Source organism: Diplotaxodon limnothrissa, linkage group LG23, assembly GCF_057381915.1.
Source record: "Diplotaxodon limnothrissa isolate DT_005_m linkage group LG23, D_limnothrissa_male_GT1.1, whole genome shotgun sequence".
Classification (NCBI taxonomy): Eukaryota; Metazoa; Chordata; class Actinopteri; order Cichliformes; family Cichlidae; genus Diplotaxodon; species Diplotaxodon limnothrissa.
In genome coordinates, this window is record NC_140617.1 from 601,353 (window position 1) to 618,966 (window position 17,614).

A 17,614-nucleotide genomic window follows, 5' to 3' on the forward strand; every position below is an offset into this window, starting at 1 on the left:
AATAATGGAAACACGCTGCTGAACTAAACCTGTCTCCCCTTTTAGAGCGGCCTCTTCAGGTGGTCCACCACTTGGATGACGTGGAGGCAAAAGAGAGCAGCTCTGTGACTCTGAGCTGTGAGTTCGCCCCATCTCCCAGGGTGGTGCGCTGGTTTAAGGGCCGCACAGCTCTGAAATCCTCTAACAAGTACAGCATGAAGAGGGAGGGGAAACGAGCAGGGCTGACCATCCACGGCCTGACGGGGATGGATGCGGGACAGTACCGCTGTCTGGCTGGAGGGTCACAGAGCTCGGCACACGTTAAAGTAGAAGGTAGGTTCAGGGTGATGCAAACGTTAATATGAAGCCTTTTCAGGACACGTTGATGAATTGAGCCTTTGTATTGCAGTGCGGACACTGAAGTTGATCAAACACCTTGAACCGGTGGAAATTGAGGAGAATGGCGTCGCCACTTTCTCGTGTGAACTCAACTACGTGGTGGCCAATGTGGAGTGGCTCCTCAATAATGTCCGGCTCTATTCCAACGCCATCAACAAGATCCACCACATGGGCACCATGCACAGCCTCACAATCAAAAAGCTTCGGCCACAGGAGAGCAGGGTTACCTTCAAAGCGGGCCTTCTCACTGAGACAACCACCTTAAAGGTCAAAGGTCAGTGACAGAAGGAGTTGCTTAAATTTCTCAGAAACATAAATTGCAATGATAACAACACAAAGACTAACCTGTAATGTGTCCCAGAATGCCCAGCAGTGTTCCTGAGGCCTCTGGAGGATGCAGTTGGAGAGGAGCAAGGGGAGCTTTGTCTTCAGTGTGAGATTTCCAAAGAGACGGCGAGCCCTGCTTGGAAGAAGGACGGTGTAGTGCTGACAGCTGATGACAAACACGAGCTGCTCCAGTTTGGGAAGTCCATGGCTTTGATCATCCATTCACTGAGCAAGGACGATGCAGGACAGTACACGTGTGATCTCGGCACAAGTCAGACCAAAGCCAAAGTCACAGTACATGGTGAGTAGAGATGGACCGATACCACTTTTTCATGTCCGATACGTAATATCGGATCGGTCCATCTCTAATGGTGAGTAGAAGAAGAAACGCCATTTCTAATAAGCTCTCAAACCACAGGGTAAATTGTTTTATGCGAGTTTATCAGTAAAAGCTCTTGTATTTCTGAAACCATTTAAGAAGTTAAATAAGGTCATTATTCCTTTACTCTGCACCATGTTTAATGAGTGTTGGTGGCATTAAACCTTTCTGAGCTCTCATCCACAGTTAGTATAGCATTCAGCTGACATATGTGGTCATTCACTGATTGTATTTATTTACAGACTTACACATTACAATTGTCCAGCGTTTGAAGACGACGGCTGTCCTCGAGGGAGACACCTGCACCTTTGAGTGTCTTCTCTCCCATGATCTTGACGATAAACCTTCCTGGACCATTAACGGCCAGCTCATGGCTACCAACAGCCGTATTCAGCTCACCAACAGCGGCCGCATGTATACGATGACAGTTAGAGATGCGTTACTTACTGACGCTGGAGATGTGGTCTTCACCATTAAAGATCTAACCTGTAGGACCATGCTTTTTGTTCAAGGTACATAATCTTTCCTAAGATATGGTCACGCCTGGAGAGTTTATACACATTATACATATCCTACACTAAGTTGTTTCAAGATGTTGAGCGAGCCAATGTGCCCTTTCTCACACAGAGAAGCCAGTGCACATCTTCAGGGACTTGTTGAACGTCAAGGCCGTGCCTGGTGAGGATGCAGAGCTGAGCTGTGAAATCACCAAACCAGAAGTCACCATCCGTTGGCTGAAAAACGGGCGTCTGATCAAGGAGAGCCCCAAGTATGAGATGAGCGTGGAGAAACATCTGGCACGGTTGGTGATCAAAAGCACCACTATCCGAGACTCTGGAGAGTACTGCTGTGAGGCCGAAGGCGTGGCCTCCCGTGCCAAGCTTGAGATCAGAGGTAGCCTCGATTTGACTTTTCATTCATTCTTGGTTAGCAACCATTTACAGGTAGTGGTAAAACACAGGCTGCAGCAGATTGAAAGGATCGATATTGTCTCCACGCTTATATGTCTTTGGGCTTTTCATGGCTGGATCAGCTTTACTAAGCTGCCTTTTCATTTCAGAGTTACAGCACACATTTGCCAGGGAGCTGAAAGACACTCGAGCAGAAGAAAGAGGAAAGGTGACACTCGAGTGCGAGACGAGGCAGCCAGCCAAGCGTGTGACCTGGCTGAAGGGCTTGATTGAGCTGCGGCCTGGAAGGAAGTATGTCATCAGGCAGAAGGGCGTGGTGCTGTCGCTCGCCATCACCTCACTGGAGAAATCGGACACAGATATTTATATATGTGACGTTGGCACCATGCAAAGCCGGGCACAGCTGACTGTGCAAGGTGAGCGTGGATCATTTAAATCAAACTGGGCCATATCAGGCAGTGATGGAAAACACTGTAAAACAAAGGAACCAACACACTGGGAGAAATGCCAATACGATGAGTGCTGCAATGCAACGTTTATCATTGCTGAGTAAAATGTTTGGTAAAAATCTAATGGTGCTGATCGGGTCATGTATGCTGCAAGTTTGTCAGAGTTTTGTCTTTTCCGTCTCGCAGGTCAGAAGGTGGTGATTCTGGATGAACTGGAAGACGTTGAGTGTCTGGAGGGGGACACGGTCACGTTCAGGTGTCGTATCTCTCCCAGTGACTACGCTGGGGCCAAGTGGTATTTGGATGAGACTTTGCTTTATACCAACGAGCTCAATGAGATCCAGGTGCTTTCAGGAGGCTTCCACACCCTGACGTTTAAACAGCTGGCCCGTAAAGACACCGGCACCATTTCCTTCGCAGCAGGGGACAAAAGATCGTACGCCTCGCTGTTGGTTCGAGGTAAAGCTGAGATCTTTGGGTTTTAACGTGTATTTTTTGTCACATCTTACATGTGCTGTGCTTCATCTGCTCATGACACCAGAAAGGCGTCCCACCATTTGTAAGTCACTTGAGGACTGCGAGGCCATCGAAGGAGGTGGTTTGATTTTGTCCTGTGTGACCTCCAAGCCGTGTCACATCCTGTGGTACAAAGATGGCTGTCTCATGTGGAACTCCTCAAGATACTTTACCAGTCGTTTGGGGTGCGAAGCTCGGCTGACCATTCGAGAAGTTTGTAAAACAGATGCAGGAGTGTACGAGTGCAGTGCTGGCTCTGTTACAACCAGGGCCGCGGTCGCTGTCAAAGGTACCAATAGGGATTTATTTGTCACGTGGTTGCTGTGGGTCGAACATTTCTGGTAGATTGTATATGATTACATTGGAGAAATTATAATAAGCAAAGACCTCCTCATTGTCACTCCTAGCCATCCCAGCAGAGTTCATCCACCATTTGAAGCATGTGGAGGCCAAAGAAGGAGAAGCTGTCACCCTGACCTGTGAGTACTCTCTGCCTGGGGTCCACGTCCACTGGAAGAAAGGTTTTGAGAGCATCAGGCCAGGAGACAAGTACGTGATGAAACAGAGGAAGACGATCAACTCTCTGACCATCAAAGCCCTGAAACCCGAGGACGCTGGACAGTACACATGCCAGTGCAGAGACCACCACACTACAGCAAGTCTCAAAGTACACGGTAAAGTCTTCATCACACTACAAACTCACCTGACACAGCTTTACCAAAAACTTCTTCTTTTTTAGCATTTACAACATGTTTCACATCCATTGCGAGCTCATGCAAGTATAAAAGGAGCAGTGAGAAATACAGACGCATGCAACATGCAATAACTTACTGTGCACTGATATATGGCAGTTAGCCACACACAGGTACAGCTGCTAATGCAATAAACTATCACACAAGCTTTTATCCTCTTTTATTCACGTCTATGATGTCACTCCTTATTTTCCAGCTGTTCCTATCACATTCATACAACAACTCAAGAATATGCAAGCAGAGGAGGGCAGCAGCGTCATACTGCGCTGTGAAATTTCCAAACCTGGGATCCCGGTAGAGTGGAGGAAAGAGGATGAGGTGCTGAAGAACAGTGTGAAGTACCAGATAAGGAAACGGGAGACCACACTGGAGCTCCTCATATGGAAACCTGTGCCCGAGGACGGTGGGGTCTACAGCTGTGTGTGTGCTGATCAGATGACATCTGCCACTGTCAGGATTACTGGTAGGACTTTATTTACCAACGAGCTGATAAAGGAATATGAGGCCATCTGTGATTATTTATCTGGTCTTAATGGGTTTCTCAGCTCTCCCAGTCACCTTCAAGCAGAAGCTGAGGAACGTGTTGATAGAGGAGGGCAACACTGCCACGTTACGCTGTGAGCTCTCCAAACCCGGTCAGTCGGTGGAGTGGAGGAAAGGCGGGGATGAACCGATTAGAAATGGAGAGAAATGTCACGTACGACAGAGAGACATGCTCGTCGAGCTGAGGATCTTTGATGCGACCCCCGAGGACAGCAGCATCTACACGTGCATCTGTGGAAACGTGGAGACCACCGCCACTCTGACTGTTAATGGTAACTTATGTTCTAGTGTTTTCTGTGTATCTGGCAGGTACAGGCAGTCACACATTTGAAACCCACACATTACGGCTTTAATTAATTACCTCAGTGAATTTCAGAGCAGACCCGTGAAAGAAGGACGTGCTGCATGTTTGTTTTCAGGCGCTTCACTTATCTCGTCCACTTACTTTGCCTTTCAGCTCTTCCCATCGTCTTCAAACAAAAGCTAAAAAATGTACAAGTCGAGGAAGGACACAACATCACGCTGTGTTGTGAGATCTCTAAACCTGGTGTCCCAGTGGAATGGAGGCTCGGAGGAGATCTGCTTGAGCACGGAGACAAGCACCAGATAAAACAGAGGGGCTCGGTCCTGGAGCTGAGCATCAGAGATGCCGTACCAGAGGACAGCGGTGTCTACACATGTGTGTGCCGAGAGCAGAGGACAAAGTCTACGGTTAAAGTTATTGGTGAGTTTACTCTCGGTGCCACATCTCGTTATTACTTAGCCCTGCTAAATGAGGCCTGCACCGTCTGACCTTTGCTCAGGTGTCACAGACCCGAATGCTCACACTAGCAAACTTCCATCGTTTCTGCTTCTGTCGGTCACACTTCCTGAGGATCAGTTCGTTAAGCACATCACCTGGCTGCTACTTACCTTCTTTATCTCTGTGGAAGCAGTAACGATAAACGTTGCTTTTCAACGTACTGCACAGAGACCTGAGAAAAATGTCTTTTCACTGAACTTTGACCTGTAAATCATATTTGTCTCGTTCTTGCCTTTGTTTTACTTCACACATATAAAAATATATGTGCCTGCTTTGACAGCGATCCCTGCGACATTTAAGGTGAGCCTGAAGAGTCAGGTGGCCGAAGAAGGGAGCAGCGTGACGTTGCAGTGTGAGCTGTCAAAGAAGGGAGTCCCGATTCAGTGGCAGAAGCAGGGGCAGCTGCTCTCTGAGGAGGGATCTCGGGGAAAGTATCGCACAGAGCTCGAAGGAAAGACGGCTAAACTGACCGTTTTAAACATCCAACCGGAAGACGCAGGAAAATACAGCTGCATCACAGGAGATGAGAAAACCACCGCTGAAGTCAAAGTGAAACGTACGTTTAAATCAGTTTGTGACCTTAACTGCATCGGTCCTGGCTATTTAACCTCTGTGCTACATGAAAAAGCAGAAATAAAGACTGAATAAGAAACAAATACAGCGGGTAGGTGTAAACGGCACTTTGCAAATTCAATCACCAAAAAAGATCCATTTTCCAACAGCACTTCCTGTAACATTTAAACGGGAGATCCGGAGCCTGGTGGTGAAGGAAGGGGACAGCGGCGTTTTCTGCTGTGAGCTCTCCAAACCTGGAGCTGCAGTCAGCTGGAGGAAAGGCAGAGTCGTTCTGAAGCCTGGAGAGAAATACGAGATGAAACAGGACGGGCGCGTCACTAAACTGGTCATCAACCACGTGGAGGAGAGCGATGCCGGCAAATACACCTGCAAGACTAAAGACAGCCAATCGACTGCTGAGCTCACAGTCGTAGGTGAGACGCACCCCCGACATCTGATCGTGATTTCATAAAGCACTCTTCTTCCTTCTTTTTGAATTTTGATGTCATTATTTAACAGAGTCACCCAAGCGCAGACGTCAAAGAGGTCAGCCACATAATAGTCAGAATGAACTAAGTAGACCGTCATCACTGTGTGAACCCACTCATGTTTCCATATCGTCACCCAGTTTGTGTCACAGTGTGTCCTCTACTGTAAAGTCCTGCATCATTGAAGCCAAAGCTTCCTGAATCTTATTATGAGCAGCAGTCCATCATTTGTCTCATGCAGGCATCATGAGACAAACACAGCCTGGAATATAATGGATTAGAGTTTAATCCATTATAGCGCATATCGAATACCCGCGTCTCCTCTGCAGTAGCTTTGTAGCAGAGTGGACACTGGATACTGGATTTCTCCACCTGTAGTCGTGTTTTCCACTCATTGCTGAAGTTGTACCATAAACAACCCTCCTATGCTTTATGGATTTCAGTGTGACCTTTAATTTTATCTGTAATAATTGTTTATGTATTTTAAAATCACATCCCTTTAGTGCGCGACACGTGATGTTCTCTGTGGCTCTTGGTTTTCGTTAGAGTTACCGCCTAGTTTCAAGATACTGCTAGCCAATCAGGAGGTGACGGAGGGCAGCGGTGTGGTTCTGCGCTGTGAGCTCACCAAACCTGCGTCCGCGGTGGAGTGGAGGAGAGGAGGAGAGCTGCTGAAGAATGGAGACAAGTACCAGATGAGGAAAAAGGACCTGCAGGTGGAGATGAAGGTCGCAGACCTCTGTGTGGAGGACAGTGGAGATTATACTTGTATATGTGGAGAACAGAGGACAACAGCTGAGATCAGAGTGAATGGTGAGCGCTGCTGCTTTCACTGTAGCAGTTTTCCAGCATCCTGAATGTCATAAAGCAACATTTAAAGATGAAGATGACGAACAGAAGTATGGTGACTCAAAAATGACGCAGTATATACATATATCTTTGTTTAAATCTATTTTATATGTCATTGACTTCATCTCAGTGTCTACCTGTCAGAGCTACAGCAGCATAAAGCTGACGTGCATTTCAGGATGTCTCCTCTGCTCTTTTCTAGAGCGGCCCATCAAATTTCTTCAAGACTTGAAGAATATTCAGGTGCAGGAGGGCGGTGTTGTTACACTGTGCTGTGAGCTGTCCCAGCCTGGGGTCCCCGTGCAGTGGACAAAGGGAGACACTGTCCTTTCAAACGGAGACAAATACCAGATCAAGCAGAGCGGCTGCATCCACGAGCTCCACATCAGGAAAAGCCTCCCCGAGGACAGCGGCACCTACAGCTGCATTTGTGATGAGATAAAATCCACGGCAACAACAATTATTACTGGTGAGATGCATTCAGCAACATCGTTCACGGGGCGATCGTGGCTCAAGAGTTGGGAGTTCGTCTTGCAATCGGAAGGTTGCCGGTTCGAGCCCCGACTCGGTCTTTGTGTCCTTGGGCGAGACACTTCACCCGTTGCCTACTGGTGGTGGTCAGAGGGCCCGGTGGCGCCAGTGTCCGGCAGCCTCGCCTCTGTCAGTGCGCCCCAGGGTGGCTGTGGCTACGATGTAGCTGCCATCACCAGTGTGTGGATGTGTGTGGATGTGTAAAGCTTTGGGGTCCTTAGGGACTAAGTGCTATACAAATACAGGCCATTTATAATTAAGCTTTAACAATCTACAAATGTTTTTGTAATGTTTCTGGCTATCACTCCTTAGCAATACCAGTGACCTTTAAGCAGAAACTGAAGAACCAGGAAGCTGTGGAGGAGGGCTGCGTGACCTTACGCTGTGAGCTTTCCAAAGCTGGAGTCCCCGTGGAGTGGAGGAAAGACGCTCAACTGGTGAAAGAGGGAGAAAAAATACAAACAAAGCAAGAAGGCCGAGTGGCGGAGATGTTAATCAGAAACGTAACTCTGGCAGACTCTGGCGAGTACAGCTGTTCTGTTGGGACTGTTGTGACATCAGCTGACATCAAAGTAAGAGGTAAGCTTCACTACAGCTTCACTACAGCTGGGGTAGAGATACAAACTGTCCAGCTGGGAATGACCACAGGAGAAAACACCCAGCACTTCCTGTTAACCACGGCAGATTTAGAAAATGACTTGTAATTTCAGATTTCACTCACTTTGTTTTCTTTTCTGTAGCACTTCCTGTTACATTTACAAAGGAGGTTGAGAATTTGGAGGTGAGGGAGGGGGACGGTGGCGTTTTCTGCTGTGAGCTCTCCAAACCCGGAGCTCCGGTGGACTGGAGGAAAGGCAGAGTGATTCTGAAGCCTGGATACAAATACGAGATGAAACAGGAGGGACGCGTCACCAAGCTGATCATCAACAACGTGGAGGAGAGCGATGCCGGCAAATACACCTGCAAGACTACAGACAGCCAATCCACTGCTGAGCTCACAGTTAAAGGTAAACCCAGCTCCCACACTAGAAACACTCAATCTGAAAGAATGAACTTTTATAAAAGTCAAATAACTCCATAACTCCTCTTTGGTGCTTCTTGCAGCGCCGCCGGTCACATTCAAGACTAAGCTAAGGAACCAGCAGGTGGAGGAGGAGAACAGCCTGACCCTGAGCTGCGAGCTGTCCAAGCCCGGCCTTGCTGTGGAGTGGCGGAAAGGAGAAGAGCTGCTGAGGAATAATTTCAAGCACCAGATGAAAAATCGAAACAGCGTCATGGAGCTGACGATCAAAAACGCACAACTGGAGGACAGCGGCCTCTACAGCTGTTTCTATGGAGATGTCAAGACTACAGCCAATGTCACAATCACACGTAAGCCAAGAGTGTAGATGTGAAAGTGTCTGGTTCATTCATGCTCCTAAAGCCTACGTTTACCAAATGAAATATGTTCTTTCCTGATCGTTAGACTTCAAATTCGATTTTCTTCTCCACATCCACAGCTATCCCGCTCACGTTCAAAATGGGTCTGAAGAACCAGGAGGCCCCTGAAGGAGGCAACGTGTCCCTGCGCTGTGAACTATCCAGGGCCGGGGTGCCCGTGCAGTGGTGGAAGGGGGAGGACCAGCTTTATCATGGAGGAAGGTATCAGATGACGCTGAAGGGGAGGGTAGCTGAGATGACCATCAGAAACATCCAGCCAGAGGATGTTGGCGAGTACAGCTGCGCCTTCGGGGAGCAGAAGACGACAGCTGAAGTCAACGTGAGAGGTATTCGAACAGTTTACTTTTCTTTATTGCATTTTATTGCGAATTGCTACCCTGGACCCATGGGCTATGTTGTCTGGGGGCTTTTGCCCCCTGGTAGGGCCCCGCTCTGGAGCCAAGCCCGAGGCAGAGCGTCTGGTGGCTAGGCTTTAGTCCATGGGGCCCGGCCGGGCACAGCCCAAAAAGGGGACACGGGCCCATCCTCCTGCAGGTCCACCACCCGCAGGAGGCACCGTAGGGGTCGGGTGCATTGTGTGCCTGGCGGCGGCCAGGAGTGGAGGCCCTGTCGGACTGATCCCCTGCCAAGGCTGAACTCTTATCCTTCAGGCCCGACCTGCGCTGTATAACTGTGCATTAAACATGCTGGAGTTGTATTTGTGGAACCGCAATCCCACAATTGATATGAACCCATTAATTTATCCCTTTCCTGAACCGCTTACCACCCCGGTGAGAACTGCGCCTCTGTCAGACCTTCACGCGCCTCCCTGACCACCGGCAGGCACGGATCCTCACGCGCCTCCTCCACAAGTAGGCGTGAACCCCCGCGCAGCTCCTCTTTTTCCTTCCTGTCACCCGTCAGGCATGGACCCTCGTGCTCCGCCTCCTCCTCCAGCGACAGCTTGGCAGGTTCCCCCCGTGCTCGCCGTGTGCTGACCTCCGGCTCGGGCTGAGCAGGTGGGTGAGCTGTTGGTGGACCCAGTGGTTGTTTCGTGGCCCTCCTCCAGGGAGCAGGAAAAGGCAACAACAGGCGGTACAAGCCGTTCCCACCTGAGGAGTGGGGATGGGTGCGCGGCAGGCTGCGTCCTGGCTGGTTGCAACTTGGGGGCCGGCACGGGCGCCAGAACATTCCCGACGTCGGCCACTCCCATGCATTCGAGGGATGACGGTGGGGGTGGCGGCGATGTCGGCCAGGACTGGATCTGAGCCGCCAGACTCGCGATCCTCTGCATGCGGCACTTAACCAGGTCCTCCAGTTCTTCCTGCTGTGTGGCCACCATCTCAGCCGCCATCTGGGTCAGCTCCTTCCCCGGCTGGCCCAGTCGCGGGTCTGCTGTGTCCCCTTCCTGGGGTTCAGCACCACTGTAACAAACCCACAGCAGACCCGGTGCACGTTCATGCTTTCAAGCATCTCTTTATTACAACTCAAGGTTGACGTTCACGACACACACTTTTTTGCGGATGCTGTGCAGGTGCGTCCGCCTTACCTGCACGGCAGTGCAAGCCACGCCCACCACACTGTGATCATCGCCTCTTTGTTAAAAAAGTAATCTGAATATCTCTTTCTTCACGCAGCGGCAGCATCGGTGTTCTTTGAAAAGGAACTCGAGAGCCAAACTGTGGTGGAGGGGAAGTCTGTGCTGTTCTCCTGTGAAGTCTCCAGTCCTAATGTGCCCGTAACGTGGAAGAAGGGCAACACCGTGGTGGAAGAAGGAGAACGCTGTATCGTGACAAAGAAAGGCCCCAGTCACACTCTGCAGATCAAGAAATTGCATCTGGAGGATGCTGGGGAGTTCAGCTGCATCACCAGGGGCAAAAAGACCACTGCCAAGTTGATTGTCAGGGGTGGGTGTATATGGCAGTCTAATGTCATTATTTGTTGAAGTATTGGGCTCATTTATTTACATGACACGAAATCCAGAGCTGACCCTTCTGAGTTGAGTTAATGTAAACGTATCAAATTCCCCTTTCTGCTGAAGCTGTATCTAGCTCCTGCTTCCTCCACAGAGCGCGTTCGGATCGTTACAGAGCTTCAAGACAAAACGGTGACAGCGGGAGAGGACGCGGTGTTTGTGTGCGAGCTGAGCCACGCAGACGTGAGCGAGGGCGTCTGGTGGCTTGGGAACAGCCCTCTGCAGAAGAACGAGATGAACCAGATGACGTGTCGCGGCCGCCAGCACCGACTGGTCCTCACCATGACAACGCCTGAGGAGACGGGCACGGTTGCTTTTGTGGTCGGGGAGGAGAGGACCTCTGCACGCCTGCTGGTTGTTCCTAAGCCTAAAGGTGAGCATAAGAACACAGTAGAGAGGGTGTATTTAAGTAAAAACTAATAAAATGCTTCAAAGTTATGTACCCCCTGATGATCACTGGGATTTGATATCAAATTCTAGTTTTATTGGAGGAGAAGCCCAAAGACACAGTGGTCATGGAGGGCGAGACGGCAACTTTGAGTTGCACCACCTCTGACCTCACCACCTTGGTTACCTGGAAACGCAACCACGTTCCTCTTCGAAATGGTGATAAATACGAGATGCGCAAGGACGGAAAAGTCAACCTGCTGCTCATCCGTGACGTCGACCCCCTGGATACTGGTGTATACTCTTGTGATACAGGAGATATGCAGAGCACTGCCAAACTCGCCGTCACTGGTACTTCAGGGCAATGAGCTAAACAATCTTATGATCAGCACGTACAGTGAGGCGTTCTTCTTAAACTATTCCCATTTCTGTCCTTTTCCCCCAGAGCTTCCTCCGTTCTTCCAGGAGGAGCTTCAGAGTGTGGAAGCTGAAGAAGGAGCTTCAGCCACCCTGTACTGCGAGCTCTCCAAACTTGGAGTTCCAGTTCAGTGGAAGAAAAACAGCTTGCCCCTGAGAGCGAGCAGGAAGTATGAGATGCGACAGGACGGTTGCTTCCTCCAGCTTCACATCAAGGAGCTCAAACTTGAAGACAGTGGCAGCTACTCGTGCCAAGCAGGGGGTGCAGAGACCAGTGTGACTGTGTCTGTGAAAGGTGTGTGAAGTGTTACTGTGTTAGCATCCTTCCAGTGGCAGAAACATAATGCGTGGTGATGGTGTGACATCACTGAAAACCTTTCAAAAGGACTTTCTTCTCCCTTTTAACACATTTTCCAGAACTTCCTCCATTCTTCAAGAAAGAATTAAGAAGTGTGGAGGCTGACGAGGGAGGTACAGCCTCCTTGTACTGCGAGTTGTCCAGACCTGGAGTGTCAGTGCTGTGGAAGAAGAACAGACTGCCTCTGAGAGCCAGCAGGAAGTATGAGATCAGGCAAGAGGGCTGCAGCTTACAGCTTCACATCAAGGAGCTCAAGCCTGAAGACAGTGGCAGCTACATATGCCAAGCAGGAAGTGCAGAAACCAGCGCAAATGTGTCAGTGGAAGGTGTGTGAATGGCTGATTTGCTTGGTTTGTTTTACAGCATCGTTAATATCTGAGTAGAAATCATTTCTGCATTTCTACATTTTCGTTCATTACTTTCAAGCCATCTTCTTTTTTGCAGAGCTTGCACCATTTTTCCAAAAAGAGCTGCAGAATATGAAGGCAGAGGAGGGAGGTACAGCCTTACTGTGCTGTGAGCTGTCCAAGCCTGGGATATCAGTGCAGTGGAGGAAGAACAAGCTGCCTCTGAGAGCCAGCAGGAAGTACGAGGTGAAGCAGGACGGCTGCCTCCTCCAGCTTCATGTAAAAGAGCTCAAACCCGAGGACAGCGGCTACTACACGTGTCAAGCAGGACGTGCAGAGACCACTGCAGCTGTAACAGTGAAAGGTCTGTGATTATGGCCAGTTACATGGTAAACGTTAGTGTTCACAAGCCCTTGATCACTGGGAACTACTTTAAAATTACTTTTGATCATCTATACTTGTTAAAAACAAGTGGAGCAAACTTTAGTCATCTTTTTACATCACATGTACTTTCTATAACTTATTTGCCCTTACCTTAATTTTTCTTTTAATGATAATCCCTCAACCTTTTATTTTTGCCAGAGCTTCAACCTTTTTTCAGAAAAGAATTACAAAACATAGATGCAGAGGAAGGAGGTACAGCCTTACTGTGCTGTGAGCTGTCCAAGCCTGGGATATCAGTGCAGTGGAGGAAGAACAAGCTGCCTCTGAGAGCCAGCAGGAAGTATGAGATGAAGCAGGACGGCTGCCTCCTCCAGCTTCATGTAAAAGAGCTCAAACCCGAGGACAGCGGCTACTACACGTGTCAAGCAGGAAACGCAGAAACTGGTGCAAATCTGTCAGTAAAAGGTACGTTAAACTATAGATTTGCATTTGGTATATTTTCAGGACATTTTAACGTCTAAAGCATCACTCGGGTAATCCAGGAACATTTTTATTCATTACCTTTACTTCCTCTATTTTTTTGCAGAGCTTGCACCATTTTTCCAAAAAGAGCTGCAGAATATGAAGGCAGAGGAGGGAAGTACAGTATCGCTGTGCTGTGAGCTGTCCAAGCCTGGGATATCAGTGCAGTGGAAGAGGAACAAGCTGCCTCTGAGAGCCAGCAGGAAGTATGAGATGAAGCAGGACGGCTGCCTCCTCCAGCTTCACATCAAAGAGCTCAAACCCGAGGACAGCGGCTGCTACACGTGTCAAGCAGGGACGGCTGAAACTACTGCAAAAGTGTCCGTGACAGGTATGCAAAACAGAATCCACCATACAAACACACACGTTTCATTCTGTATGTTGCTATCTTACATTAGCTGTTGAAAAGATATTTTATACGACTTTTGTTTATGCCTGAAGTATTGTATGTATCCTGTATGTATGATGACTTTTTCTCCAGAGCGCCCACCTGTTTTCAAACAAGATTTGAAAGATGTGGCTGCCGAGGAAGGAGGCACCGCCTTGCTGCACTGTGAAGTGTCTAAACCTGGATTATCAGTGCAGTGGCAGAAGAACAAGCTGCCTCTGAGAGCCAGCAGGAAGTACGAGGTGAAGCAGGACGGCTGCCTGCTCCAGCTCCACATCAAAGAGCTCAAACCCGAGGACAGCGGCAGCTACTCGTGTCGAGCAGGAGCTGCAGAGACAGCTGCAGCTCTGACAGTGAAAGGTGTGTGCAGCGAGAAAAGACTTTTCCCAATCATTTGGTAAAGCTCTGATATTAGTGCTGCCTTCTGTTATTCTATCCTGTCCTATTATTTGTTATTCATAATCTATTAGTTTAGTTTTTTTTAATAAACTCACACACTTGAAATATTTGTAGTTTAAAGAGAAAATATAGTTAGTGATGTATTAGCATGGTTCCTTATACATTATGAATTTTAAATTCCTTGCCTATTTTACCAGAGCTGCCTCCTTTCTTCAAGAGAGAATTACAAAATGTAGAAGCCGAGGAGGAAAGCACAGCAGCCCTGCACTGTGAAGTGTCTAAACCTGGGGTGTCAGTGCAGTGGAAGAAAAACAACACACCATTAAGAGCCAACAGGAAGTATGAGATGAAGCAGGACGGCTGCCTGCTCCAGCTCCACATCAAAGATCTTAAACCTGAGGACGGCGGCAGCTACACCTGTAAAGCTGGAGGTGCAGAAACCAGTGGGACTGTGACAGTAAAGGGTTTGTACACTGGTTTTAAACTCATCCACAGCAGACATTTACATAGTAAAACAATCTATTACATCTTCTTGTACATAGTCCATTGTTCACTATGAGCTAGATATTAAAAACATAGCGTTACCTTCCTTCCTCACCTCAGAGCTCCCTCCATTCTTCAAGCAAGGTTTACATAGCATGGAAGTTGAAGAAGGACGCGTGGCTTCCCTTTCCTGTGAACTGTCTCAACCTGCAGTTATGGTGCAGTGGAAGAAGAACGGGCTACTGGTGAGACCGAATGCAAAGTATGAAATGAAGCAGGAGGGCTGCTTCATGCAGCTGCTGATTAAGGAACTCAAAGTGGAAGACAGCGGCAGCTACACGTGCCAAGCAGGCAAAGCAGAGACCAGCGCAACTGTAACAGTGAAAGGTTTGTGCATGAGTGCATTTCAGCTGCATTCACGGAGTCTTAATATCAGTTTCTGAGCACTTGTGGCACTTTAGCATTATGTAAGCTAAATCGTAGCATTCTGTATTTCTTAGTTGACCCTGTATCAAACTATTTGTTGGGCTGTTCTATCCCACCTAGAGCTCACTCCATTCTTCAACAAAGAATTAGAAAGCATAGAGGCTGAAGCAGGAGGTACAGCTTCCCTGTATTGTGAGCTGTCTAAGCCCAGCGTATCAATACAGTGGAGAAAGAACAAGCTCCCACTGAGGGCCAGCAGGAAGTACGAGATGAAGCAAGACGGCTGCTTCCTGCAGCTGATCATCAATGAGCTCAAACCTGAAGACAGTGGTAACTACTCTTGTCAGGCAGGAAGCATAGAGACCACTGCAATGGTGCAAGTAAAAGGTACGTTGATTTATTGCTGATCGGCGAGGTTACAAGAAGGTAAACACACTCATGTTCATTTCCTTTGTCCAGGACAACAACCGACTCCAGCAGAGGCACAACCTCCAACAATCATGCTGCAGGCAAAAGAAACAACTCCTGCTCAGGAGACGCAGAGACCAGTGGTCCCAGAGGGTAAACCAGCTCCTCCTGAGCCGAAAAAGAGGGCAAGAAAAGCATCAATTGCAAATTCAGAAAAAGACACGGAGCTTGTTTTTGACCTCAGACCGTCTGCGCTGAAGCATGATGATAAAGTCCAAAAGGACACTCAGCCTGCAAGAGCTGTAGAAAAAGGCACGGATGGTGCACAGAACGCAGCACATGGACAGATTAATAAAGTGAAGGACAGGGAGGTGAACAAGAAAGCTGATAAACCTGTGAGACTACAGGAGACTACAGACTATAGGGTTGACGGGGAGGTCGAGGAGCCAGCTAGGCATTTGGAAAAAGAAACTGATGCTTTACCGGAGATGAAACAAACAAGACGACATACTGAAGAATTAGCTAAAGCTGACCACGAAGAAGTTCAATCAGACAGGGCTTTGGATAAAACATGTTTTGCACAAAGGAAACAAAAAGAAAAGAAACCTGGAACTGAAAACAGCTCCGAACAACTAGAAATACATTTGGCAAAAACAAGTGGAGTTGAGGAGAAGCAGAAACATCCAGCTGCAGAAGTAGGAACGATAAGCCAGGATGACAAGTCTCCTGTGAAACCACCGCAAGGGTTGATTAGCAAAGAATCAATGAAAGATCAAAATATGACATCTTTAGAAAATGAAGGTGAACTAGACAAGACAGAAGGAGAGCCTTTGAAACCACCAACAAGATCTAAAGGAAAACTGACAGATGGAAAGCCACCAATCAAGTATTTACTGAAGGATGGTGAGGAGATCCTTCCTACAATGTTAAAGATGACACAGATCGATTCTGAAGAAGACAGCAAACAGAGAGGTCGTCTGAATAAACAAGTGTCCAAAGAGTCAGAGAGAGGAACAAAGCCAGAAAAAGAGCCGACTGAACAACCAGAACGGCCGGTAGAAAAGGAAGATGCGTTTACTCATCCAAAGCCTCCTGTGAGGACAAAAAGCAAAGTAAAAGGTGTAGAAAAACAAGTATCACGGGACACGGAGACGGATCGAGAGGAACAAGAGCCAACAACAGCAGTGGTAAAAGTTCAAGACCAACCTATGAAACAGCTTCTAAAGCCGTTAATAAAACAGGCCGAAGAGAAACCAGCATTTGAGAGGAACCAGTCAGCAACTGAGGAAACAGAGCAGCCTGCCAACCCTCCATTAAAACAGCCAGTTCAACCCATGAGAAAAGAACCGGAAATGGACCAGGACGTGAGACTGGCAGTGAAGCTAACGAGGAGGGAGGAAGAACAACAAACACAGGTGGCAGAAGACATTCCCCTCCTTTATATTTCTGAAGATGAAACTTTCTCAGAGGCTCTGACTGAGATACCAGCTGCCCACAGGGATGTCCAGCCCCACGAACCCTTTGTTGAGATTGCACTCCAGACGACAGAACCATTGAAGGAGTCTCCGCCGGAGATCGATATCAGCACCGAGGATGAACCACAAATGCAAGAGGCTGCGGTCAAGATCCAGGCTGCCTTCAAAGGCTTCAAGACGCGCAAAGACATGCGACCTGTTTTTAAAGAGGTTTTTAAGAACCAGACAGCAGATCTTCACAGTACGCTCACACTAATGTGTGTTGTCGAGGGAAAGCCCAGCGCAGTACGGTGGCTCAGAAATGGGCAACAAATTTGCAACGACCGGAGATGCAGGATTACGACCACAGATGATGGAGAATGCACACTTGTGATCAAGAACCTGTTAAACAGCGACAGAGGAATTTATACCTGTGAGGCGGTCAATAAGTTTGGTGTGACCTCCTACAATGGAAACATAACAGTGGTGCAAACCCCCCAGCCTGCTCCTGTGGCACAGAAGCCCGTACACCCACCTCTTGCAGCCATTACTCCTTTGCAGCTCGCCCCAACAAAGCCCGCAGCCCCGCCCAAAGACCAGAATGAGAATCTGCCACCGAGTCAAGCGCAGGTGCCCACGTCAGCAGAGGACTATGCAGAAAGCATGAACGTGTCGCTGTGGGAGGCCTACACGCTGACAGAGCATGCGCCCCAGCAGACCCCCCGAGAGAGGAGACGGTCCTCTGTCATGGCTGCCAGCTCCAGTGA

The 17,614-nt window shown here is 48.5% G+C and overlaps 1 protein-coding gene across 1 annotated transcript in view; it reads left to right on the top strand.

Moving 5' to 3' along the window:
* The window catches only part of obscna (obscurin, cytoskeletal calmodulin and titin-interacting RhoGEF a), a 40,109-nt gene that overhangs the window by 3,589 nt on the left and 18,906 nt on the right, over positions 1 to 17,614 (top strand). The window contains exons 8-40 of the mRNA XM_085348717.1: positions 46 to 312; positions 389 to 652; positions 740 to 1,006; positions 1,327 to 1,596; positions 1,712 to 1,978; positions 2,145 to 2,411; positions 2,631 to 2,903; positions 2,986 to 3,249; positions 3,368 to 3,634; positions 3,909 to 4,175; positions 4,258 to 4,527; positions 4,713 to 4,979; positions 5,338 to 5,613; positions 5,780 to 6,046; positions 6,647 to 6,913; positions 7,152 to 7,418; positions 7,793 to 8,059; positions 8,221 to 8,487; positions 8,585 to 8,851; positions 8,980 to 9,246; positions 10,537 to 10,806; positions 10,969 to 11,247; positions 11,355 to 11,612; positions 11,707 to 11,973; positions 12,096 to 12,362; positions 12,481 to 12,747; positions 12,966 to 13,232; positions 13,354 to 13,620; positions 13,771 to 14,037; positions 14,274 to 14,540; positions 14,680 to 14,946; positions 15,106 to 15,372; positions 15,445 to 17,610. Of these exons, the coding sequence (XP_085204843.1) occupies positions 46 to 312; positions 389 to 652; positions 740 to 1,006; positions 1,327 to 1,596; positions 1,712 to 1,978; positions 2,145 to 2,411; positions 2,631 to 2,903; positions 2,986 to 3,249; positions 3,368 to 3,634; positions 3,909 to 4,175; positions 4,258 to 4,527; positions 4,713 to 4,979; positions 5,338 to 5,613; positions 5,780 to 6,046; positions 6,647 to 6,913; positions 7,152 to 7,418; positions 7,793 to 8,059; positions 8,221 to 8,487; positions 8,585 to 8,851; positions 8,980 to 9,246; positions 10,537 to 10,806; positions 10,969 to 11,247; positions 11,355 to 11,612; positions 11,707 to 11,973; positions 12,096 to 12,362; positions 12,481 to 12,747; positions 12,966 to 13,232; positions 13,354 to 13,620; positions 13,771 to 14,037; positions 14,274 to 14,540; positions 14,680 to 14,946; positions 15,106 to 15,372; positions 15,445 to 17,610 (10,731 nt within the window). The remainder of the gene's footprint in view (positions 1 to 45; positions 313 to 388; positions 653 to 739; positions 1,007 to 1,326; positions 1,597 to 1,711; positions 1,979 to 2,144; positions 2,412 to 2,630; positions 2,904 to 2,985; positions 3,250 to 3,367; positions 3,635 to 3,908; positions 4,176 to 4,257; positions 4,528 to 4,712; positions 4,980 to 5,337; positions 5,614 to 5,779; positions 6,047 to 6,646; positions 6,914 to 7,151; positions 7,419 to 7,792; positions 8,060 to 8,220; positions 8,488 to 8,584; positions 8,852 to 8,979; positions 9,247 to 10,536; positions 10,807 to 10,968; positions 11,248 to 11,354; positions 11,613 to 11,706; positions 11,974 to 12,095; positions 12,363 to 12,480; positions 12,748 to 12,965; positions 13,233 to 13,353; positions 13,621 to 13,770; positions 14,038 to 14,273; positions 14,541 to 14,679; positions 14,947 to 15,105; positions 15,373 to 15,444; positions 17,611 to 17,614) is intronic.